The sequence below is a fragment of the Staurois parvus genome, unplaced genomic scaffold (assembly GCF_062004578.1).
Source record: "Staurois parvus isolate SC_StPar_1 unplaced genomic scaffold, SC_StPar_1.0 ptg001234l, whole genome shotgun sequence".
Classification (NCBI taxonomy): domain Eukaryota; kingdom Metazoa; phylum Chordata; class Amphibia; order Anura; family Ranidae; genus Staurois; species Staurois parvus.
The window spans coordinates 266,348-291,974 of NW_028319030.1; the positions used below are offsets into that span (position 1 = coordinate 266,348).

The 25,627-nt window shown below is 44.7% G+C and overlaps 1 protein-coding gene across 1 annotated transcript in view; it reads right to left on the reverse strand.

The window, feature by feature from the left end:
- Positions 1-1,254: 1,254 nt before the first annotated feature.
- LOC149437976 (interferon-induced very large GTPase 1-like) overlaps positions 1,255-25,627 on the reverse strand; it is a 36,107-nt gene continuing 11,734 nt past the window's right edge. The window contains exons 3-4 of the mRNA XM_089660379.1: positions 24,236-24,282; positions 1,255-7,380 (exon numbers count right to left, since the gene is read on the reverse strand). Coding sequence (XP_089516505.1) covers positions 2,720-7,380; positions 24,236-24,282 — 4,708 coding nt within the window. The 3' untranslated portion in view covers positions 1,255-2,719. The remainder of the gene's footprint in view (positions 7,381-24,235; positions 24,283-25,627) is intronic.

Below are 25,627 nucleotides of genomic sequence, written 5' to 3' on the forward strand. Positions count from 1 at the left end.
CGCAGCACCAGATGTTGCACTCTCCAGTTGTAGTAAATCTGCCCAAAAGTCTTCACTGCTGTCTTTGTTCTTGTGTTGCCATTCTGGATTCAGGAGCTGGCTGTAACTATCTGATCAGCCACTACCAACCCCTGACTGTGCATGTATGAGATGCACCAACTGGATGAGACTCTCCAGAAGCTGCCTGGGATGTGTGATACAATGTGATCTCAGGAGGCTGCTGGTAGAAGGAGGGGGTGAACACCACCACCCTAGCCTAGGTGAATGAAGACAAGTACCTGCTGGAAAAAAAAACTTGCTTCCCTCCACCAAAAAGTTTTCAATTGTGTAAAAAGAAGGACCAAGATTATATAAATCGGTAAAAGGAGCGCAAAGGTCAACTAGTCAGACACTACTAAACAACTCGTTCACTCCCTTATTATCTCCCGTCTGGACTACTGCAACTCCCTCGTCACTGGCCGACCTCATCGCAGTCTATCCCCGCTTCAGTCTATCCTGAACTCAGCGGCCAGACTCATCCACCTTACCAACCGCTCCGCTTCTGCCACCCCCCTCTGTCATTCCCTCCACTGGCTCCCGATTGCCCAACGCATAAAATTCAAACTACTAACACTGACATACAAAGCCATCCATAACGCTGCCCCAAACTACCTCACCGACCTGATACCCAAATACTACCCTACCCGTAATCTTCGCTGCTCACAAGACCTCCTACTTTCTAGCTCCCTGGTCTCCTCCTCCCACGCCCGCCTGCAGGACTTCTCCAGGACTTCCCCCTTCCTCTGGAACTCACTATCCCAATCCATCAGACTGTCACCTACCCTCCTCACCTTTAGGCGCACCCTGAAAACCCATCTCTTCAGGGAAGCCTACCCCACCCTCACCTAACTGCCGATCTCCTCCAGTCCTCCTACCACTCCATCCCCCACAGCCACTTCCTCCTGTACCACTATCCCCTCCCTCCTAGATTGTAAGCTCGAAAGAGCAGGGCCCTCGAACCCCTCGTGTATTGTATTGTTACTGTATTGTCTCATGTTCTGTCCCCCACTATAATGTACAGCGCTAAGCAAACCTTTTGGCGCTATATAAATACTGTATAATAATAATAATTTAGCAGGTTACAAAGGTGCTGAGAACAAAAAGTGATACACACATGTATTGGCAAGTGTTTATTTTTCATGCATAGTGGATAGATACATTTGTATAATTAGATCAGTTTTTTATAACACATACTCAGCTCTATATACTCAGCTAAAGATTATTGTAATTGAAACATGCCTTCTATGACATATACTATGTAAAAGCACAGAAACAAGAAATGGCAAGTGGATTAACTATCTGCTAATGCACACATATCAAATTGTAATCTCATGTTATATTTTGATTGAACAAGTAAGGCAAGCACAAAAATGAATGTCAGCAGTTGCACATGTGTGATCATTTGAGATGTAATATTAGCACTTACATAAACCATTCATGTTAAAATCAGAATCAAAGTCTTCGTAACTGTTAATCATTATATAAAAAGTTGCTTTAGTTTTTGGCAGTGTCACATAAACTGAATAGCATAGTACGGTGCTCTAAAGAATATCATACAAATCATAAAATATGTTCTAGAAATTTAACTTTTCATTCGATTGTTCAATTTATCTATTGCAAAATTATGAAAGGAAGTGTTCCAATAGAAGCCACAATGTACAGCAAAAGGTATGTGCTCCCCTCGACCCTACCAAAGTGAAACAAAGAGGGCTCAGGTGTTCTGTTGAAGGTTTCTGTTAATACTACATCATGCAAATACATTTTATACAATTGTGCTCTTGACCTTTTTTTATTCCTACATGACTGTACCCCCTGTGTACAAATCCAGCTCCATATAAACTTGGCTTGACCAGTTTGGTGTGGAGGAAATTTGGTGATCTTCAAAGGGCCATAACATCAACCCTACTGAGCATCTCCATAAAGGCACGGCTTGACCAATTTGGTGAGGAGGAACTGGCGTGGCCTGCACAGAACCCTGACTTTAACCCTACTGAACACCATTGGGATGATTTTGAACACTAGTTGTGAGCAGATATTTTCTTCCATCATCAGTACCTGACCTCACACATGTTCTTTTTTATGATGGGGGTTCTAGCCTTCCTTGCACTTCCAGACACATGGCAACAGTCATGGGAATGTCCTTTTCAGTTCCAGCACAACTGTGAACAAAGCCAGCTCCATAAAAGACGTGATTTGAACAGTTTGGTGTAGAAATAATGGATTGTCCCGCACAGAACCCAGACCTCAACCCTACTGGACACCTTGAGATGAATTGGAACAGTGATGGTGAGCCAGGTCTTCTCATCCAATATCAGTACCTGATTTCACAAATGGGCACAGACACCCTCCAAATCTTGTGGAACGTCTTCTGATAGTACAGGAAGGGGGCAACTTCCTAATGTGCTTGGTTTTGTAATAGAATGTTCAACAAGCTAATATAGGTGTAATTATTAGTAGTCCACAAACTTTTGGCCGTACAATGTATAAATGAACTTCAAATTCTTAAAACAGCAAATGCAGGAGAAAGAGGAATGAGCAAAACACAAAAAACTGAAGTTTAATGAGCTTGTACTGGATTGTCAGTCATGCAAGTAGTCAAATTAATGTCATCCTGTCTTTATTGATGTGCAGAGGCATTGCACAAACATTAGATGATAGACATACATTGCATTGTGTCTTGTCACATATTGAAGGTTTTCTGGAGACTTTCCTTTGCCATCTCTTTAGTCAGACTGTTCCATTCTTCAGGATAATTGGCTGGTTGGGAATTATACTCTGCTGCAAACTGCTCATTGTACTCTTTGAGAACAAATTTCCAGTAGTCAGAAGCTTCAATACTCTCATCAGGTTGAATTTTCCAGTCTGGGTAGAAATCTCTATAATCTTTGTAAGGATAATAATCCCCATCTGTGAGCTCATTCTTAAAGCTTGCATTGCCAACAACTAGAGTGGAACAAATATCATGACATAGAACTTCTGTTGTTACCCATCTGTATCGTCCTAGTCCTTGTGGGCGATGTACAGAGGCAAAGTGCTCCTTATGGTCTGTCCCTCCAGCCTCACAGGGGACTTTGCAGAAAGGACATTGCTTCCCACACCCAAACACTTTCTTGAACAGTTCATCCGGAGGCTTCACTTCAAGTCTGGAAAGAACATCATTTGTATTCAGAGATTTTAGTTCTGCTTGGATCTCTTCTTCTGTTTCGGTCAGGCTGATTATCATAAAATCAATAAAGTCTTTAAGAGTTGCTGAATTTTCAAAAATAATTGCTTTGATTGTCTGTTGTTGTAATACCAGATCACTGTGCAATTCCTCACACAGATAGGACAAAAAGTCTGAAACATCTTGAAGGTTTAGAGTTGGGGGATTTTTGAGACTAGATCTGATCCGTTCCACAATATCAGACAGAATTCTGTCTTCTAAAGTACTGATATTTTTGTATTCCTTTACAATATAGTTAGTTATCCAGGATTTGACAAAGTTTTTATAGTCACTTGAGTATTCCACATAGTTTTTGAAATTGTTTTCCTCCAGGAGGCTCTCTAGAACAGTGAACTGGAAGAACATTCGAGAGGTATATTTCTCAGAACCTTTGCTGTTTGCGATGTCATCTACCATTTCAATTCCAAGTTTTCTGTAAATATGATCAATTAGCGATGGCTTAAAACAATTCTTGCAGATCCGATCAGCAAGGCTCTTACTTTCATTTTTCTTTTGAAAAACATTTTTGAATGCATCATAATATAGAGGTTTCAGTGAATTAAGTCTAGTAAGAGGGTCATTCTTTTTTAAAAAATTCAAATGCATCGTCTGAAAATCAACAAGAAAGTGTCCCAAAATGGTCAACTTCAAGTCGAATTCACGGTCAGATGAAAAATTATTCTTTACATCTTCAAGTTTACAGTTTTCATCAATTATCTTCAATATTTCTCTGCAGTATGTGTCGTCATAGTCAACATCTTTTTGTGTTTGTTTTCTTGAATACTTAATACATTTACGCAACACACTCTGGAAAAAATCTTCATATTGGAATTTCCCTCTCAATTTCCTATATACTTGATTAAACTGACTAAAAAGTGTGCGTGTTTGTTCATAAAATGATAGATTCTGTTTTCCCTTGGGTTTGGGAAATTGTTTTGTCTTCTGTAATTCTTCATTTACAGCAGAACCTCTCTCTTTCATGTCCTTGGTGAGCACTAGTAACATCTCTCCCTCAATGTCACGCTCTGGCCGACGACTTACCTCTAGATCTTTGGTTTCATCCTTCCAGATTCTTTCAAGTTCCTTCTCCAATTGAGCATCACTCGGCTCGTGTTTTTTCTTTCTACACTCTTCTATAAAGTTGCAGACCTTCTGTTCAATTCTTTCGATGTACTGACTATATAAATGTTGTATCTTTATTTGCTCTTTTTGAATCTGAATAGCTTCATCAAGTTTGTTGATTGAAGAGTTTTCAAGATTTTTTCTCAAGTTTTGAGCACTGATCTCGAAGTCTGTTTTGTATTTTATTAGCTGGGCGCTATCAGTCTCTTTAGTAAAATACTCATCCAGCCAAGCTAAAATCTTTTTCTCCTCTCTTGTGAGAATAATTTCTACTTCTTTCTGACACTCATTGGCTTTGGCTTCCAGTGTTTCAGCAGACTGATTCTTGATCATTGTCTCAGATTTAGTGAACCATTCATGCATTAGCTTACTGAATCTCCATTCGCGTTCAGAATATCTTTTAGATAACTGGTTGTAGGCATTTGCTATCACACTGTTTCTGAAACTAAATATGAAATTTTCATGTTTAACTGCACTCCATAATGCGGATACCCATGAAACGAATTCATTAATGTTTTGTGTCTTATTATGCTGATCTTTCATGAACATGAGCAGTTTTTGCTTTAGTTCATTGACGTTTTCACTGTACGCACTGCTGACCGAAGCCATTGGTGGGACTCCATGCCACAGACCAGCAATATAACAATTGTCATGTTCTAGGTCATACTCCATGATATCTGAAAAAAAATTAAACTGAATCTTATTCTCCATAGTTGCCACAGTTCTGGTCATTTCATCTAACTGGTCCATCAACTTCTTCCTACCCCTCACGTTCATTAGTGGAGCTGATACGTCGCTCACATTCTGATGTACAAATTGGCAGTTGGGTTTTTTGCCAATTTCTTTCATCCGAAGAAAAGCATGGATGACAATCTGTAAAATATCTTTCATTTCTGTTGTATTTTCCATGGCCATGTTAATTAAGGTGATGTCACTCAATCCAATCACTATTGTCGCCAATTCATTATCGTGTTCATAGCTTCCATCAAGAGAATCCAACTCTGGAGCTTTCAATCCTTCCGTGTCAATCACCAAAATGAACTGACACCTCAGAATATCCTGGAAATTTTCCTCCACTCTCAGAAGAGTCATGAAGGCTCCTCTTGTACATCTTCCGCTGGCCACTGGGAACTGCAATCCAAACATGGTGTTCAGAAGGGTGGATTTTCCTGTACTCTGCACTCCAAGAACTGTTATTACCCTCAGTTTGTTTTGTCCTTTGGCTTTCTTGTCCAACTCACTCAGTACATCTTTTATCCACTGTAAGGGAATTCTGGAGGCATCTCCATCTATCAGCTCCAGAGGAAACCCATCCAACAGGAGATCTGCTGCTACTTCAGGAAGACATTCAAAGTTTATGTCTGTTGACTTTCCTCTTTTTCCCATGAAATGCCAGGCTTCATAGAACTGACCCACTTCTCTCAGAAAGTGCTCAATACCCAGAGAACTGTCAGATATCCTCTGATCCAACTCGGTTAGCTCTTTCTGCTTGCCAGATAAATTACATTTTTCCTTATATTGAGCTTGTAAAGGGTAAAGGCATTTTCTTGCCTCAGCATCAAGATGAAATTTTAACCACTGTAAAAAATAGAACTTTTCAGATCTATTTGCTGATGTGATTGCCTTTACAAATTTGGATATTCCACTCGGAATATCGCATTTCCATTGTTCTTCTCTTATTAACTCACACTTTTTTCTGAGGTTAGATTTGTATTTCTCCCCATTACTATTCCCTTGTCCTTTCATTTGGCACATCTCCTTTTCTAATTTGGCCATTTGTATCAGTGGCCCTGCTTGTAGATTCATTGTATCTTTCTTGTATTTAACAACATCTTCTATTTCATCTGTTATCTCTTTTGCTTTCAGTTTTGCTTTCTGACATTCCTCAAGCTCCTCATCTATTCGGATTCCATGTCTGGAGGCTTGTTTGGCCATTTTTTCTAGACTGAGAGTTTTGATGTTATTTTGAACTATTGACAGAAGTGATGAACAAAGCTTCAAACCAGCTGTTGTCTCATTTGTATTTCTTGGAATCAATAAAATACTGTCTTGGCTTAAGTTTAGCACAGGTGCCAAGAGCTGTAGCCTTTCATGTGTGTCCTCCACCATTCTGTTGTCCTCTGGGACAATAATGAAGAGATATTTTGTATCATGGCTGTTATACTTCATTAACAGCTCATACTGGTCTTTTGTGATGCCTTCTGTAAGAATCACAACAAGTGATGAAATTTCTGTCAGAAAGTTAAACTGCTTCACATTAGACTCAAGTTTTCCTCGAAGATTTGTTAAAGCCACAGGTTCTGGAAATTTTCCTTTACCACCTGGAAAATACCAGGAAATTTCCACCAACCCATCTGATATTTTTCTTGTAGCATTTCCACCTTCCATATCCCTGTGGATAAAATGTTGATGTTGTTGTTGTGTTGTGCCCAGAAGCTGATTTAAGATTTTTGACTTTGATAGCCTACAATTTCCCAGTCTTACAAATGAGATAGTTGGCATGGGAACATTGACCAAGCTGTCCTCTATAAATCCTTTGTTATCTTTTAATGATTGAGGTCTCCATTTTTTTACTATGCCTCTCATTGCCCAAAGCATGAAGGTGCATTCTGGGCCATGAGCATCAGGCAGCAGCAGAGGGACAGCAAACTGACACATCAACATTTTTGACATCATTTCTTGCTGAAGGAAATGGTCCGAGCAATTAAAGGCAGCAGAAACCACATCAAGAGGGTGGATGTAACTGAATAAGTCACTTTCAATAAGAAACATTAGGCTGTCATCATTATTATTCTCACTCTCTTCTGATTTTATAAAAAGCTTATTTATGTTTCTGGCTTCCTCATTTAGTGACATCAGCTTTCTTACAAAATACCACAATGCATTATCATTAGAAGGCTCGTCTATCATTAAACTTTCTGGACCAATTTCAAGAACTTTCTGTAGAGTCAGTTGTATGGTTTGTTTGGTGTCAATCTTCATCGACTCCAGCAGTTCCATGAAAATAATTTCTTTCTCTAGAAATAGTTATAAATAGATGCAATTATCATCAATAATACAATTTAAAGAACATTTACAATTATTACAATATTATGAGTTGTAGATTGGTGCTTCTCAAATGTAATTTAAAAAAAAGAATGATCCGCTAATGGAAATACTAAATCTTAAACCTGATGCAATATTAAACTATACAATATTATACAGATCCCCAACAATCTCATATCCTACCATAGTGTCCCTCCCATGATTTGATTAAAATCACTGGTCCAGCAGACCTGGATTGTTTTCAGTGGTGGGTACTTGAATGAGAAGATCTGTGCCAGCGCTGACTTGCAGAGTGATCTTCTGCCTGACAGTGTCTACATAGTTCTGACACCGAGATCCTCAGTCAGTATGAGCCGCAGCAATACATGAAGGCTGCATTCTGTAACAAATGCATAGGTATTTAATCCCAGTGACTGATTATGGGAAATTCTTCCTCCCTTTATGGATACCAACAGAAGGGCATTATTTATACCATGACACCAAGGCATTCTTCCTCCAACAGATACAGTCAGTAGCAAGGTCTTCCTCCCATGGACAGAAACACTAAGGAATTCTTCATCCCACTGATTACAAATGATGGGGCATGATCCTTCCTCAGACACAAATGCAAGGGTATTCTTCAACTCATTGATCATCAACCCTCCCATAAAATTGCCAATGCATGTATTTTCTATTGAAACTAGCATCAGAGCATTCTTTTCACACAGACCAAAGCTGATGGTTTATTCTTCCTCACAGTGATGCCAATGCCATGGGCGTCTTCCTCCAATGGATACCAACACTAGAGCATTCTTTCTTCCACAGACACTGACTCTGAGATTTCTTCATCCTGTGCAGACTCCTCTCATAGACACCATGAACACAATCGCTATTGCATTTTTACTTCCACGCACACACCTATGCCAGGACTTTCTTCATCCCATTGACCATCTCCCAAAAACAGGAATTATGAGCCAATTTTCCTCACACTAATACTGACTCCCATAGACTCAGACATCAGGGCATTTTTTCACTCATGGACACCAATGCCAGGGCATTCTTCCTTCCACAGATAAGAATGGTGAGGCATTCTTTTCCCACCACAATAAGGAATTCTTCATCTATCAGACACAATTGCTAGGGCATTCTTCTTCACACCAACCACCAACACTGAGGCTCGACATGTGGATGGTACCTTGCCAGGGGGGACTCCCCTTTTCTTTATGTTGATGAGGACAAGATCCTCTTGCCCTTTATTGGAATCTTGAAGCCTCCTTTAAAAACAAGGGGGCTCCCACATACCACCCACCACATGAAAAAGTAAAGGGTAAAGAAAAAAAAAGAAAAGTAAATAAACACACTGAAACACTCGACAAGTCCTTTTACAAAAAATGACAATGATGTCATCCAGCAATGCAGATTTCCTCAAGTACAATGAAAAATGTGTGCCGACCCGCCAAAAGAAAAAACACACAGAACTGCCAACACATCCAATCTTGACAATTGCTTGCTGCAAGTTACAGCTCATACATCCTCAGTGGAATGTAAACAAAATGTAAACATATTTGATGTCATTGATCAAATTTGGATATGACTATATTTGGTAACTGATGTCACTGGGGACCCCTGCTGATGTGCCTGGTGGGGAGGTGGCCCAGCGAGGGAGGGAGTCTGTGGCGGCTGCCAGCCTGTCTCCAGCTGTGGCTGGCAAGCCCCGCTCATCGCAGGATGGATGTCTTCCCAGGTCAGTGGGCAGAAAGCTATCATATGGAGACAGCGTGGTGTACACCCAGGCCACTGGAGGCCCCCACAGGAGGGCTAGAACGTTGGCAGGTGGGTCCGGTGCTCGGGAGGGGCACTCCTGGAGGAGTGACCAGGTACAGTGACATGGGTCCTTGGCTCCCAGCTCAGCTGGAGTGCCTTCAGCAGTGGTGAGGCCTGCAGAAGACAGATTGGAAGGTGAACTGTCTGGCTCCGCAGATTAGGATGCACTGGGCCTCCGGCAGTGGTGGATCCTGGAGGAGCGGCTGGTTGGCCTGGTCCTGGGCAGATTGGTGAGTACTCTTCTATTATTTCTTCTTCTTCCTTGCAGTGTGCTTTACATGATTTGTTGGGTGTTGGGGGGGAGCCTTGTCGGCGGTGTGTGCGACGAATGCCAGTTTGCTTGTGGTTTTAGCCCCTCAGTCACCTTAGTCCCGCCGCCTCAGGGTTGGATTGCAGCCTGCAGGGCTTATTAACATCCCTGAGGGATCTTGTGCAGAAATTTCAGGCAGGTGGTGGGGTCTGTGCATTGCTCATCTTGGCTTGGATGCCACCAAAGAGTGGAGAGGTAAGTCGGATGATACTATTTTCCCCTGGTGGGATGGTAGGGGTTGGTGTGGTGCATACTACAGTCACATCGGGTGCTGGGGAGGGCGCAGGTCCAGCTTCAGGACCGGCATCTGCTTCTGATTCCACTGCAATGGAGAGGCCAGAGACACCAGGGAGATGCCGAGAAGATGACTGATTCAGTGCGCCTTGCTGACTTGGTGAAATGCAAGGTTGATGAGTGCTTGGAGGGCCCTCTGGGGGCTCACTTGAAACCTGAAGTCAGGGACAAAATTTGGAAGAGTGAATATGTGGAGATCTTCACTCTATTGATAACGTTTTAATAAGGATCCTGAAGAAGTCACGTGACTAGCGTGACATAGCGCTCATTTCCGGCGTGGGCGCCATCTTGGTGCACCCTTATACCATGCAGTACACCCATAGCATGAGGTGACAGGCGAATATTGTACTACATACATGTGAGTGGGCATTTTTATTCAAGTTTACTGTCTTCATTAAAACGTTATCACACTATGGAGGATCTTTCTGTTTTATTACTTTGATCCTGTGTGGAGGGTGAGCAGTGTTGCTGATGCCAGTGGCTGGAGGAGGTCTTAAAGGAGGGGAGTAAGTGCCACCATTGATGATACCGAGTGAGGTGATTGACCTGTGACGAGTAATACCCGTGAGGATCGTGGTGTGATCCTAGAAGCAAGCTGGCCCATGTGGTCACTGTAAGGAGGTGAGGGGGCATTTTGACCACTTGAGGATTTGCACCTGTGATGTGACCAATATTACACATTATCACCTGCATGATTTTGACGTTGGAGCACGATTTGATATTTTCAGATTTGGACGATATATATTTTTGTACATAAGCATTATTTTGGTGTGTCTAGGATTTTTATCTTACTGTTTATGTGGACCATTTATGTGGTTAAGTGTGTTACACTTATCGCTTTTGTTTTAGGATTTTATCCCTTTAAAGGGATGCACACACAGTTCTGCACTATTGATTTGTGAATAAGAGACCCCTCAAGTGTGGGATTAAGGGGGATTGGGAATATATTTATTTTTCACGTTTTAAATGATTGTTTGTATGGATGTCACTTTGTCACTTTATTTTACACCCATAGATCCATGAAGGATCTTATCACTTTATTAGATATATTTATTGTATACTTATTTTTATATAGTATTTATAGCGCTGCATTATATTGTATTTTTTTCAAGTTACATACACCTTGGTTTTAGGTTATAAGTGCCAGCAGCTTAGGGTTAGAGAGGATCCATATATACGCACAGGAGGATCTTATATTATCAAATGTGGCATATTGCTTCTAGTGGAATGGAACACTGGGGGTCATCTGGCAAACATCAGCAAGACAGGTAACAGACCGCATACATCTCCAGGCTCCATGGTGATGGAGAAAGTCTGCGACTTCCGGGACATATGCGCAGTGTACAGCGCCCCCCTAAGGTGAATCCTTGTTACTCTGCATCTACCTTCACGAATGGTTCCCCCCGCTGGATGGAGAGTGTGTTCCTGGAGCCTGGAGATGTATGCGGTGTGTTACCTGTCTTGCTGATGTTGGTCAGATGACCCCCAGTGTTCCATTTCCCAGATCCAGATGACCAGGAGTTGGTTTTGATATACTCAAATGCGCATTAGATTGCGCTTTCTGGTTAGTGCAATCTACACATTTACAGCCACTGGAGTCAGAGTTTCACCTTTATATTATTATTATTATTATACAGTATTTATATAGTGCTAAAAGGTTTGCTCAGCGCTGTACATTATAGTGGGGGACAGAACATGAGACAAGACAGTAACAATACAATACACGAGGGGTTCGAGGGCCCTGCTCTTTCGAGCTTACAATCTAGGAGGGAGGGGATAGCGGTACAGGAGGAAGTGGCTGTGGGGGATGGAGTGGTAGGAGGAGTGGAGATCGTTAGGTGAGGGTGGGGTAGGCTTCCCTGAAGAGATGGGTTTTCAGGGTGCGCCTAAAAGTGAGGAGGATAGGTGACAGTCTGATGGATTGGGGTAGTGAGTTCCAGAGGATGGGGGAAGTCCTGGAGAAGTCCTGCAGTCGGGCGTGGGAGGTGGAGATCAGGGAGCTAGAAAGTAGGAGGTCTTGTGAGGAGTGAAGATTACGGGTTGGGTGGTATTTGGGTATCAGGTCGGTGAAGTAGTTTGGGGCAGCGTTATGAATGGCTTTGTATGTCTGTGTTAGTAGTTTGAATTTAATGCGTTGGGCAATCGGGAGCCAGTGGAGGGAATGACAGAGGGGGGTGGAGGGCACTGAATGGAGGCCAATGGAGGGAATGACAGAGGGGGGTGGCAGATGCGGAGCGGTTGGTAAGGTGGATGAGTCTGGCCGCTGAGTTCAGGATAGACTGAAGTGGGGATAGTCTGCAACGAGGTAGGCCGGTGAGGAGGGAGTTGCAGTAGTCCAGACGTGAGATAATAAGGGAGTGTATGAGTAGTTTAGTAGTGTCTGGGGTTAGGAATGATTGTATTTTGGAGATGTTGCAGAGGTGGAGCCTGCATGAGTTTGCCAACGATTGGACATGAGGTTGGAAGGACAGGTTTGAGTCTAGAGTGACACCTAGGACTTTGGCTTGTGGGGTGGAACTGATGGTGGCGTTGTTGGTCATGATGGAGAGGGTGGGGGGGAGGGGGGCACGGGCTGGGGGGAAAATCAGGAGCTCGGTTATATTGTTATTGAACTTGAAATGATTTGATTTTATCCCACTATATGCACTTTATTACGTCACACCTGGACGTTATTCACATTACCGTTGTTAGCGCCTTGAAGCGCTCTTTTACACTATTTATTGCATAGGATATTATTAAGCAGATGATTTATGTATTTATTCATCATTTTATTCAGTGCTGCATATATATGTTATGATTTTATGAGAAGGTTTTAGAGGTTTTACCTTTTATGCCAGCAGCTCTACCTGTTTTACCCAGCGCTCATTTGAGATTATTTATTACAGCGACATGCAAGTGTAGCACCCTCAGTGTTACCAAGTGTAGGCAAATTTAGTTTGGCTTCCCTGTAGGCAGAAGAGAAGGGGTTCATTTGTGTTTTCACTATGCAGTCCTTCAAAGGATGAGGCTCTCCCCTGTTTCCTGAATATTTATAGAGTTCCCACCAAACCCCAAGGAGGCAAGGCTCAGGAGGGGTGGGAACAACCAATAAATACTCAAAAGCCTGGCAGTCTGTGAGTCCAGGGCCTTGTCACCTGGAGGTGACCCCTGTGTTGGGGGGTCTGCCCCTGGGCAGAGGGAAGGCCAAAAGACAGACATCAAGAGGGAGAGAGCAGGAGAAGCTAGAAGCCTCACATCCTTTACTAGCCTCAGCTAGGCTTAGCTGAAGATATCCTGAAATCAAGATACAGTCTGTGTAGCAGTGTTCCTATACAGCACCCTCTTGGATTCCAGGAAGCACTTAATGAGACTGAGTGAGTAACTTCCATTCCAACTTACCCCAAGCCCATACAGGGAAGACAGTAGGGCACAATACTTTACATGTCTGGGACCAGGGGACAACTCAGAGCCAGTGCAAAGCAGCCAGAAGCACCCCCATATCCCTAGCTTGGGACAGTAGCAGCCAGGTGCTTTGGTATTCCAGCCAGGAGCAGCACCTGCACATTTAAATTTGGATATTGTGATATTCTTTACACTACATCATCTTTCCCACAGGTGGGCAGCATTGTTGAAGTAAGTTCGTAGTAGCCAGAGGCAATAGCAAGTTCCAAGAGACATCCAAGTTCTTCAGTTCTGGGCATCGCATGCATCCCTATTCCCTAGCCAGGTTCCACCCAAAGATAAAACAAAAGAAAACTGAATCCCCTGGGCTGATTATTAAGCCTGTGAATAGAGTGTGAAAATTCCAGTTGTCTGGCTGTAGGCGCGGTGCAGTGGGCAAAGGCCTGAAATCCAGTGGCTACAAGCTTAAAACGTAGCCTGCCCCCAAAAAACAGAATGCTTTCTATGTATATTGAACACGGTTTCCTCCTTTTTCTATGTCATAGATATGCTTACATGTGGCAGATTTGTAGGACAGAAAGCTGCATGCTGTGTGCCCCTTTTCTTGTTCAAATATTTTATTATTTTTCACTAGGAAGGGAAGAGTAGATGAGACAGATAGGATATACAGTTCTCATACAATGGATTATTCCAGGGATACAGTATTGAACATCAAAAACATTAACATGTAGAAACTAATAACCAGCAAGTGGGGGGGAGGAGGAAGAATAAGGTAGGATATGCGACTCTGCGGGTAAGAAAAGGAAGTGTAGAAGTAGCGGGGGATGGTATCAGTGAAGCTTGAAGTGCTTGTTACAGAGTGAGGTGAGAATCATCAAAGTTAGACGGAAGAAAGTGTTCTACCCAGGGGTCCCAAATCATCGTAAATTTCGGGATGGTATCTAAGATTGTGGCTTCTACTTTAGCGTGAATCATAGCCTGAGTTACCTTTTTTTGAACCACTGTGACATTTAGCGTGGGAGATTCCCATGATTTGGCGATTACTTGTTTGGCAGCTGTGGTGACCTGCTGGATAAGTTTGAATTGTATTTTTATGATATCAGGTGGTCGTAGGTTAAGCAGCGCTATTAATGGGCTAGGGTGGAGGGTTTCCGCACTTAGTAGAGAAAGTATTTTAAAAACATCCGTCCAGAAAGCTCGAACAGTTGGACATTCCCACCAAATATGGAGGAAAGTGCCCAGGTCTACGCAGCTTCTGAAGCATGCCGCAGGATAGTTGGGGGTATACTTAGCTATTCTTGCTGGGACGAAGTACCAGCGGGTCAGGACCTTGTAGTGGGTCTCCAATGCCATGATATTTTGTGATGACTCCATGGTAGCAGACCAAATGCGGTCCCAGTCCAAGGGGTCAATCTGCTGTCCTATGTCAGTTTCCCATTTCTGTGTGTAGGAAGGTGGTTGTGCTGAAGGTGGGGTCATGAAGAGTGAGTACAGGTATGATATGAGGTCACACCTATGAGGATCGTTATGGCAAGCTCGTTCAAAGAGGGACATGGCGGGTGTTGGGTTAGCTACTGCGGTGTACGGGGCGTAGAAATGCTTCAATTGCAGGTAGTGGAATATTTCAGAAGGTGGAAGTTCATGAGTTTCACATATCAAAGCAAAGGATCTAAATTTGTTCCTAAGCATGAAGTGATGAGTTTGGTCAAGACCAGCTGAAAACCAGTGGCTAAAGGCGTGTGGTGAGGGCCAAGCTGGGGGAAAGGCTGGGTTGCGGGGATAGGAGAGGAGGGGATTATGTGGTGACTGGAGGAGGTAATGAGATTTTAGTTTATCCCAGAGATGCAAAAATTGGGAAGTGGCAGGGTTGGTGACCGGACGGTGATCTATAGGTCTCAACCAGAGTAGGTTAGCTGTAGATAGGGGGTCGCACTCTATCGACTCTAGGATAACCCACTGCGGGGTTTCGTAGGTGGCATGGTATTTCAGCAACTGGGCTATATGCGCCCCCTGGTAATATTTACTGATATCTGGGAGACCTAGCCCGCCGTTGAGCTTAGGGAGATAGAGGGTGGAGTGGGAGACGCGTGGGCGGACCTTGCCCCATACATAGGAAAAAATGCGGCTTTGCAAAGTACGCAGATAATGAGCAGGTAACGAAATTGGGAGAACTCTGAAGAGGTATAGAATTTTGGGAAGGATGGACATTTTCACGACTGCTATTCTGCCTAGCCAAGCAAGTGGAAGGGAGGACCATTTGGACATGAGTGTTGTAAGTTGAGCTAAGATTGGGATGTAGTTGGCAGTATAAAGGTCTGGAATGTTTGGGGAAAGTTTTATACCCAAAAAGGGAATGGAGCCTTGTGACCACAAGAATGGGAGAATCTGCTTCAATTGGGTTAGTTCGCTAGGGGGGAGTGAAATATTAAGCGCCAGCAACTTCTGGGGATTTATATGGAGACCTGAAAGAGAGCCGAACCTATCGAGTAACTGGAGGAGAGTAGAGTTGAGGTCAAAGGAGAGGTGAGAAAAAGTAGGACGTCATCTGCAAATAAACATAGTTTATGACAAGTGCCTCCAATCTCAAGACCACGAACATCCCGATTGGTCCTAATCAGAAGGGCCAACGGCTCCATAGCCAAGGCGAAAAGCAGAGGGGATAGGGGGCAACCCTGCCTAGAGCCTCGTAAAATTGGAAACCGGGCTGACCGATGACCTAAGTATTTGATTCTGGCCGAAGGTTCATGGTAGAGAGAGAATATCCAGGTTAAGAAGTGAGGACCAAAGCCCCAACGGCGCAGAATGTACTGCAGGTACGGCCATGAGACTGTGTCAAAGGCCTTGCGTATGTCCAGAGACAGGAAACAGGCGGGAATTTTGCGGGATTTAGCTATGTGAGCCAGAAGGGTTGCCCGCCGGACGTTATCCCCAGCCTGTCGAGTCGGTATAAAGCCTACCTGGTTGTTATGGATTAGGGATCCAATACATGAGTTAAGGCGCGTCGATAGGATTTTGGCTAATAGTTTGATATCGATGTTCAGAAGGGATATTGGCCTGAAATTGGACCACTGCGTGTCGTCTGAATTCGGTTTAGGGATCATCAAGATGTTAGCCTGCAGTGTATCAGTGTTGAAGGTATGACCTGACAGTATGGCGTTGAACGCACTTGTAAGAACTGGAGTGAGAAGGTGGGCAAATTTTTTGTAGTATGTAGCAGAAAAGACGTCAGGGCCTGGACTCTTACGTGGTTTTAGAAGTTTAATAGCGTTTAATGTTTCATCTGTAGTGATAGGTCGTTCTAGAGTACTTAGATGGTTTTCTGAAAGCTTCAGGAACGGGAGAGAGGCAAAAAGGGTATCAGCCTGGGAAGAGTCAAAGGGTGTGGAAGTGGAATAAAGACGTGAAAGATGTTTGTGGACGGTTTGTAGGATCTGTTCTGGGTTACTTGTGAGGTGGTCAGACGAAGTACGTAGGCGAATGGGTTTAATGATCTGGTCTAGCTTATGGATGGAGAGTGCTAGGTAGGTGCCAGGTTTGTTGGCTTTTGTATAAAATTTGTGCCGAGATCTGCAGAGGGAAAGTTCAGCTTGGTCCGTGAGGAAAAGATCGAGGGCTAGCCTGGATTGTTCCAGGGTTTCACGATTGGCAGCGGAAAGGGTGATTTGAAAGGCTCGGTGTGATTGGTCGTAAGTTTGTTCGAGAAGAAGGCGTTTTTGTCTCTTTTCCCTGTTTAGGAAGGAAGTTTTACTGATGCAAAAATCTGCGAAGCACAGGTTTGTGGGCTTCCCAAAGAAGGAGAGGGGAGGTTTCCGAATTATGGTTAAAAGGTAGGTACTCCTTAAGCACCGTTTCTATTTCTGCGCAGTGCGACAGGTTAGTTAAAAGGCTCTCATTGATGATCCAAGATGGATCTGGGGGGGAAGGGGCCAAAGAGGTAATGGATGTAAACACAGCGCAATGGTCCGTCCAAGGAATTGGGAGGATATCAGAGTTCAGCACTCGAGGGAAAGAACTAGCAGTCATAAAGATATGGTCGATTCTTGAAAATGTCTTATGTGGGTGGGAATAGAAAGTATATGGGCGTGTGACCGGATTGAGTTCCCTCCCATGTATCTATCAAAGAATATTGCTGTAGGGTGGATTGGAATGATTGTTTAGATGTGGGTGAAAGGGGGAGGTTGAGGGGATTTATCTAAGAAGGGGTATATCGTGCAATTTGAATCCCCGCAGATTAGTAGCGTACCCCGTTTATGGAAATCAATAACTGAGAACAGATGGGAAAGAAATGGTAAGGGACCCTGGTTTGAGGCATAGTATGTGGCAATGGTGACCTCAAAATCCAGAAGTTGTCCGATAAGTATAAGATAGCGACCTTCAGGGTCTTTAATCCCAGTGTGCAATTTGATAGGCGTTGTTCGGTGAAAAGCTATAAGGACCCCTCTACACTTGATAACTGCAGAGGCCACATAGACCTGTGGGTAGCGAGGGCCAAAAAATTTGGGAGTGAAGATGGGAGTGAAGTGTGTTTCCTGGAGGCAGACTATGTGGGCTTTATGCGAGGCAAAGGAGCGGAATGCTTTGCTGCGTTTCTGTGGTATATTAAGACCCTGTACATTCAGGGCGAGAATGTTTAGGGAACCCATGGGAAGAACAAGTATTGAATCAGATCGTAATGTGGTACCAAAAGAGAGAAAATTAGGAATTCAAGGTGTAAGACCGCTGTATGTGAGTAGGTAATAGGCGAAGACGCAGGGTCGCAGAGGGGGGGGGGAGAAGGGGAACAGGCTGAGGGGAGGTAACATACAGGGAGGCAGGAGGCCCAGAAGTGGTCCCCAGGAGCACCATAATGTCAGGTGGTCTGGGGAGCTGGTATAGCCCAAGTGGTCCAAAAAAAAAAACGCGACACCAAGGGGGCTAGTGGCGAGTGCACAGGTACGCAGACCGCGGGGAGGACAGCATGTAAACATAAATGTAATGGTGCGATCCTGGAGGGAACAGAAACAACAAGGTGAAGACATTAAAATTAAGATACTAAAAGGGTCAGGAGGTTCCAGAGGCAAGTGGCCACGGATGTCCAGGAAAAAGGGACAATAGAGTTACAGGAACAAAATCTTCCGTGACGCCTGACCCAGGAACCTCATATATATATAAAAAAAAAAAAAAAATACAGGCAAAACCATAACCAGGCAAATTCAATCAGTTAGACTTGTAAGTGGGGTTTAAGGCACAGCGGACCCTTAGCTACTAAGGAAAAAAGATTCAGGGTAGTGGTATAACAGCATGAGCCCTGGAGGCCAATACAAGAATACAAGTTTGTGACGTCCACCGTCAGATATGGAGAAAGAGGAGCAGACACGACAGGTGTCAACCACAAAAATGGCGGGGGTACGCTGCGTTGAATGCAGGCTTGAGAGCGAAGGGTGGCAGACGGGACTCAGTCCATAGCGTCCTGTAGAGATGGAGCAGGTGAGGAGAAAAGTCCACGTTTGTGGATGTTAGGATGACCGTTGGAGATATGTGGCGGATGCTAATTCTGAGGAGAGCACGATGCCGAACGTTGCCTGGAGGTTTCCAATGGTGTCGAGGGAGGATGCAACTGAAGGTTCTGTAATGTTTTCTGGAGTTCGTCCGTGGTCTTGCAGGTGTGGTCACGGGCTTGGTACCGAAAACACCATTTGTAGGGTATGCCTTGTTGTTGAAGCACCAAAAGATGCGGCTTCATGGCCCTTCGTTTGGTAATGGTGCTGGGACAAAGGTCTTGAAATAGTTGGTAGGTTTGAGCTTGGAACATGAGGGAGCCCACGTTGCGAGCTGCTTGCAGAAGTTGTTCCTTTGAGCGAAAAAATTGCAGTTTAGCTATGATGTCTCGTGGCGGGCCATCAGTGCGTTTTGGAGCGAGCGCCCTGTGAACCCTATCCAATTCTAGGTATAGCGGGAGCGAGCTCCTGAAATAGCGTGGTAACAGTGGATTGGACATCTACTATCGACTCAGGAAGGCCACGAATTCACACGTTGGAGCGCCTAGCCCGATTTTCAAAGTCCTCCAGGCGCGACTGTAACATGAGATTTTCGTCACGCAAGAGGTCAAGTTCGTCTCCTTGAGGTGTCAAGGTCATCCACCCTTTGCTCTAGGTCAGCGGTGCGTTGCCCTAACTCACAAATCTCCTTGGACAGCTTATCGGTAATGCGGTCTGAGGTCTGCTTCAGGGCCTTATGCAGCATTTTCTCAAAGCGAGCTAGCAGGTCAGGGGTCGAGAGGTCAGGTGCTAAGGCATGCATGGGGGGTCCTGTATCAGCATCAGACTCACCCTCGGACGTGCAGGGATGGCTCGGCTGCTCAGTGTGCAGGGCTGCGTACTGGGAGGCTGGTGCTGGCTTGCTGCTGTACTTGGGTGTGGTGGCCATCTTTGTGGAAGCCCGTGCCAGGGCTTCCTTAATCGGCTTACCCGGCGGCGGCCCTTGGTGCCTGGATGCTCCCCTAAACATGCTGGTGTGTGGTAGGGGTGATGGCAGAGCTGTTGCGGCTAATTGCACCGCTGTGTGGGCGAGGATCGCAGGCCGGGACGGCTGTCCTCCCTGCGGTGCGGAGGAGCCTCAGGGAGACATGTCCGTCACCGCCGGCCACGCATGCGCACTGCTGTGTGTCCCTTTTAAAATGCATCCTCCTCCAACTGATTAAATACTTACTGTACAATATTTCTGGCTCTTGTCTTTGACACTGTAATCTTTATGGTTAAAACGTGCCTCACCACTCCCTCTTCAAATATGGGCTACTGAAAAAACTTACATGAGGTGCGGGATTTCTGTGCAATAATTCTCACTCTAGTCTTTTACATAACCAACTGTAATTTTTACTTCACATTAACATCTACCTTGTCTCTTTGTCAGGAATGGGCTCACCTGCCATGTGGGATGCAGTACCGGTGCTTGCCAGCGGGGGCTTTTCAGCAGCCAGGATCTCACCTCCTGCAATCAAGCCATCATCTGAGGCTGATTGCAGGAGGTGTATTTAAGCAGGACCAGGCCTGCAATCAGTGCCTTGGTGTTTCCTTGAGCCTCTGCTAACCTGCCCCCTGCCCCGTGTATGACCCCGGCTGGCCTGACTACTCTTGTTGCTGTTTGTGTTTGTATTGGGTGTAGGGTTTATTATTTAGTTGTTGTTGTTGCACTGTGCATTGTTACTGTCTCACAAATAAATGGTATTATTTTCATTACTCCTGAAGCCTGGTGTTCCCTATGTCAGTCCACACATTTCTGGTCATACCCAAGGTTCTGACATAACACCAAGGCCAGTCCTGACCAGAGGTGGCTGCACAGGGAAGCCATCTTGGCTTGCTGTTTGCGAAGGATGCATCCTGAGGAGGTTGTGTTCTTGTCTCTGCTAGTCTTAGAAGACAGGGAATACTGCTATCAGATACTGAAGGAGTATGCCAGGGATCAGCTGCTAGAGTGCATGCGGGTTTTTCATTCTTTAGTTGATCAGGGCACAGTGTTTGATCCAGGCTTGTGCTGAATTGGCTCTGTCCAGTACCCCTGAAAACAGGGATGACTTTTCCCCGCCATTCAGTGTGGATCAAGTAGAATCACTGGTATGGTTGATGGAGGATGATCCGGATTGCTTCTTGGAGCATTACTCAGCATGTTCACCACATGTGCTTGTGGATTGTATAAACGCAGTGCAGTCTTTGGTCAGACAGTCTATGTGTAAGCTGAGCTTTGTTCAACCAGTGCAACAGACATGGTCAGATTTGTTTCACCCAGCCTCAGTCAGCTTGCAAGAACCCAGTCCCGCGTCTAATCATTCATTTTCTCAGAGCTCTCTGCCTCCATTCCCGACAGCACCCCCAGTTACAGCCCAGTATACCCTGCCATCAACCACATGTCAGTACCCTGTTCCCACTCGCTGCACCTATCCTGCCTTTTAACCCTGTAAAGAAGTTCTCTGTAGCATCTGCTCCCTTCTCTGTTCCATCCTTCAGCTCTTCTCTGTCTTCAGCTGCTCCCTCCGTTTACAGCCCTGAATTCACTTGCAGTGCTTCAGTAATTAAACCCAAGAAGAAGCGAAAATTCTTTCCAACCAGTACCATCCTGACAGTATCCAAATCGGCCAACCTGTGGTCTGAGAACCCACCTTCTGTTATCCAGCCTGATGCCCCAATGCCTGCTATCCAGCCTGATGCCTTGATCACTGTTATCCAGCCTGATGCCTTCATGCCTGTTATCCAGCCTGATGCCCCGATGCCCGTTATCCAGCCTGATGCCCCAATGCCCGCTATCCAGCCTGATGACCCGCTGCCTGTTAACCAGCCTGATGACCCACTGCCTGTTAACCAGCCTGATGCCCCGATGCCTGCTATCCAGCCTGATGCACCGATGCCCGCTGTCCTGCCAGATGACCCAGTGCCTGCTGTCCTGCCAGATGACCCGGTGCCCGCTGTCCAGCCAGATGACCCGGTGCACGCTATCCTGCCAGATTACCCGGTGCCCGCTGTCGTGCCTGATGCCTCGGTGCCTGCTGTTAAGCCTGATGCCCTGATGCCTGATGACCCAATGTACGCTACCCAGCCTGATGATCCTACCCAGCCTGATGATCCTACCCAGCCCGATGACCCGGTGCCTGCTGCCCAGCCCGATGACCCGGTGCCTGCTGCCCAGCTCGATGACCCGGTGCCTGCTGCCCAGCCCGATGACCCGGTGCCTGCTGCCCAGCCCGATGTGCCCGATGTGCCAGCCCCTGATTCCCAGCCTGCTTCTGGAAATCCTGTGTCCAGCAACCTGCCTTCCTGCGGTCTCCTACAAAAAGATAGGTCTACCAGCAGGAAACCCAGCCAGTCGCTTGACTCTGGCAGTGGGATATCCGGCCAGTTACCTGACCCGGGCAGTGGAACATTTTGGCCATTAAGGACTGTTTGGAGCGTCCTGAGGCCGCTCCTTGGAGGGTACTGTCAGGAATGGGCTCACCTGCCGTGTGGGCTGCAGTACCGGTCCTTGCCAGCGGGTGCTTTTCAGCAGCCAGGATCTCACCTCCTGCAATCAAACCATCACCTGAGGCTGATTGCAGGAGTTGTATTTAAGCAGTAGCCAGTCCTGCAGTCAGTGCCTTGGTGTCTCCTTGAGCCTCTGCTAACCTGCTACCTGCCCCGTGTATGACCCCGGCTGGCCTGACTACTCTTGTTGCTGTTTGTGTTTGTATTGGGTGTAGGGTTTATTATTTAGTTGTTGTTGTTGCACTGTGCGTTGTTACTGTGTCTTACAAATAAATGATATTATTTTCATTACTCCTGAAGCCTAGTATTCCCTATGTCAGTCCACACATTTCTGGTCATACCCAAGGTTCTGACACTCTTCTTCCTTAAATGCAAAAAGCTAAAAAGATTTGCAGTATGCGTGTGTAATATGTTTGCCTCTGACATAACCCACCATATATTTTCTTTCTGTATAAAAAGTACCTTATCTCTCACTATTTATATGTGGCCTGCTTAAACCGCTTTAATTATGTGCACTGTATCTGTGTAATATTTCTGGATCTAGTCTCTAACAGAATACATTTTCTTCCTGGATAAAAAGTGACTTGTCTCTCCCTCATCAAATATGAACTAATAAGGTTTACATGATGAGCAATGTGCATGTGTAATATTTTACTGGACACCGATAGACAATATTTCTATGGATACTGATTTTGGAAGATTTTTTACCGACACCAACATAAAGTCATTCTTCCTACACTGACAACTTGTAACCAAACAATCTTCCCAATACTGTATATACTGTATACCAATGTTAGGGCATTCTTCCTAATACTGACAATCTTTTTCACATCACCAACACCAGGTTATTCTTCATCCCAGTGTCCACAAATGATGGGGCATTCTTCCTCCCTCTGTGCAGGGGCACTGTTCATCCTTCTGGCCCCGATAGAGCATTATTTCTTCTATGGTCATTTATGCTTCCAATAAGAAGGCCATATAGCCATTGTACACACACACACACACACACACACACACACACACACACACACACTGACCACTGGCAATGAGGCATTCTTCCTGTTATAGACATATAGACACTGATACCTGAGTACTCCTCATTCAAATGCTAGTACAGGATCATTCTTCAATCAACAATCTATTAATGCCATTGCATGCTTTAGTCCTCAGGTGTTAAACTAGCGGTCCTCCAGCTGTTGCCAAACTACAAGTCCCATGAAACATTGCAAGATTGACAATTACAAGCATTACTCCCAAAGGTAGAGGCATGATGGGACTTTTTCGCAATAGCTGGAAGTCCGCCAGTGTGACACCCCTGCTTTAGCCCATCTAAATTGTTTTCCTTTTATCCTCAAATATCTCTTTACCCTTCCATGTTCTTCTTAGCCTTGATGGTTTGATCACTCTAACTTCAGTAAATGCTTAGCATAGGTCTGTACTCCAAAACAGGTTGGTCATTAAGCATTTGCCAGTAATACATTTTTGTTTAACTTGTGTTTTAAGTTTCAATTAAATGTTTGTGGAGCTTTCATCTTCTTTACTTGCATATTATATTTCAAGGACCTAGTATACGGTAATGGCACACTGAAAAGCTGCCATGTTAACCATTACCAGGCATATTCTGGGCACTTACCAGAGAAGTCAAAGTCCAGCACCCCAACAGCATATTTTACCCCTCCTTAAAGGCCCCCCCCCCCCCGGGTATACCTGCCCTTAATCTATCCATTATCACATACTGTATGTGCTCCAACTTTGGAGGCTCTCACAAGAGAGTTAGGACTGCTGATATACTGGGGTGCTGTGAAGTGACCTCTGCAGCTAATGCATGTATTTCCAAAGAAAACTAAACCCCTTGTTTTAACATGAACTGTTGGATGGGGCAATCTGGTCTGTTGCAGGCTGCCTGGGCTAGGAATTTTTGTTTGTTGTTTTTTGACATGCATTGCCCTTCCATGTGCTCCTTGCTGCATAGGTTAGTTACATTTGTTTGTTCTGTTAGACTTGGCATTCTGCATGTTGTACTTCAGTGTTGATTATTTTTATATAACTCACCATCATGGATTTCTTTTCTTGACTTTTGGGATTCTTCTGGAGAAACACTGAAAAAAAGAGATATTTAACTACGAGAACCCAAGCTCATTTATTATTGGGTGATTCATGCGAGTAAAAAATAAAGGTTACTTCAATTCATGACATTAGGTTATAAAATATATCAGGACGAAAACAAAAAAAACATTGACCACTTGCCTACTGGCCACTTTTACCCCCTTCCAGTCCAAGCCAATTTTCAGCTTTCAGCACTGCCACACTTTGAATGACTATTGCGCGGTCATGCAGCACTGTACCCAAATACAATTTTTATCTTTTTTTTTAGACCAATACAGCTTTCTTTTGGTGGTATTTAATCACCACTGGGTTTTTTATTTTTTGCTAAACAAACAAAAAAATACCAACAATTTGGGGAAATCGCTCAGTTTCTGTTATAAAATTTTGTAAAGAAGTAATTTTTTTCTGTCATTGACATGCGCTGATGAGGCTGCACTGATAGGTGGCACTGATAGAGGAGGCGGCACTGATGTGGAGACACTGATAGGTGGCACTGATGGGCACTGATATGTGGCTCTGATGGTCACTGATAGGTAGTAGTGATAGGCACTGACAGGTGGCACTGACAGTTAGCACTGATGGACACTGATAGGCGGCCCTGATGGGCACTGATAGGCGGCACTGATTGAAACTGAAAGGTGGCACAGATAGGTGGCCCTGATGGGTACTAATAGACTGCACTGATGAGGGGGCACGGATAACCAGCACTGATGGGTATTGTCAGGCATCACTGATGGGCACTGATAGGCAGCACTGATAGACAGCATTGATGTACACTGAGAGGCATCACTGATGGGCACTGAAAGGCAGCACTCATGGACACTGATGATCAGTGTCCTGATTATCAGTGTAGATGTCCCCTCTGAGGATTGCTGCTTATTGGCTCTCTGTCAGCACGAGGATGACTGCCAATAACCACATTTCCTGTTTACATATGATCAACTGTGATTGGACAAAGCTAATTACATGGTACAGAGCCTATTATTATTATTATATTATTATACAGGATTTATATAGCGCCAACAGTTTGCTCAGTGCTTTACAATATAACGAGAGACAATACAGTTCAATACAAGAGAGAAAGGAGGGCCCTGATCCTTGGAGCTTTCAATCTAGGAGGGAGGGGCTAGTGGTACAAAAGGTAGTAACTGTGTGGGATGGACTGATAGGAGGAGTAGAAGACTCCATTATTAGCTGAGGGCAGGATAGGCTTCCCTGAAGAGAGAGGTTTTCAGAGATCGCCTAAAAGTGAGCAGAGTAGGCGATAGTCTGATAAATTAGGGTAGAGAGTTCCATAGGATGAGGGAAGCTCTGGAAAAGTCCTGGAGATGAGCATGG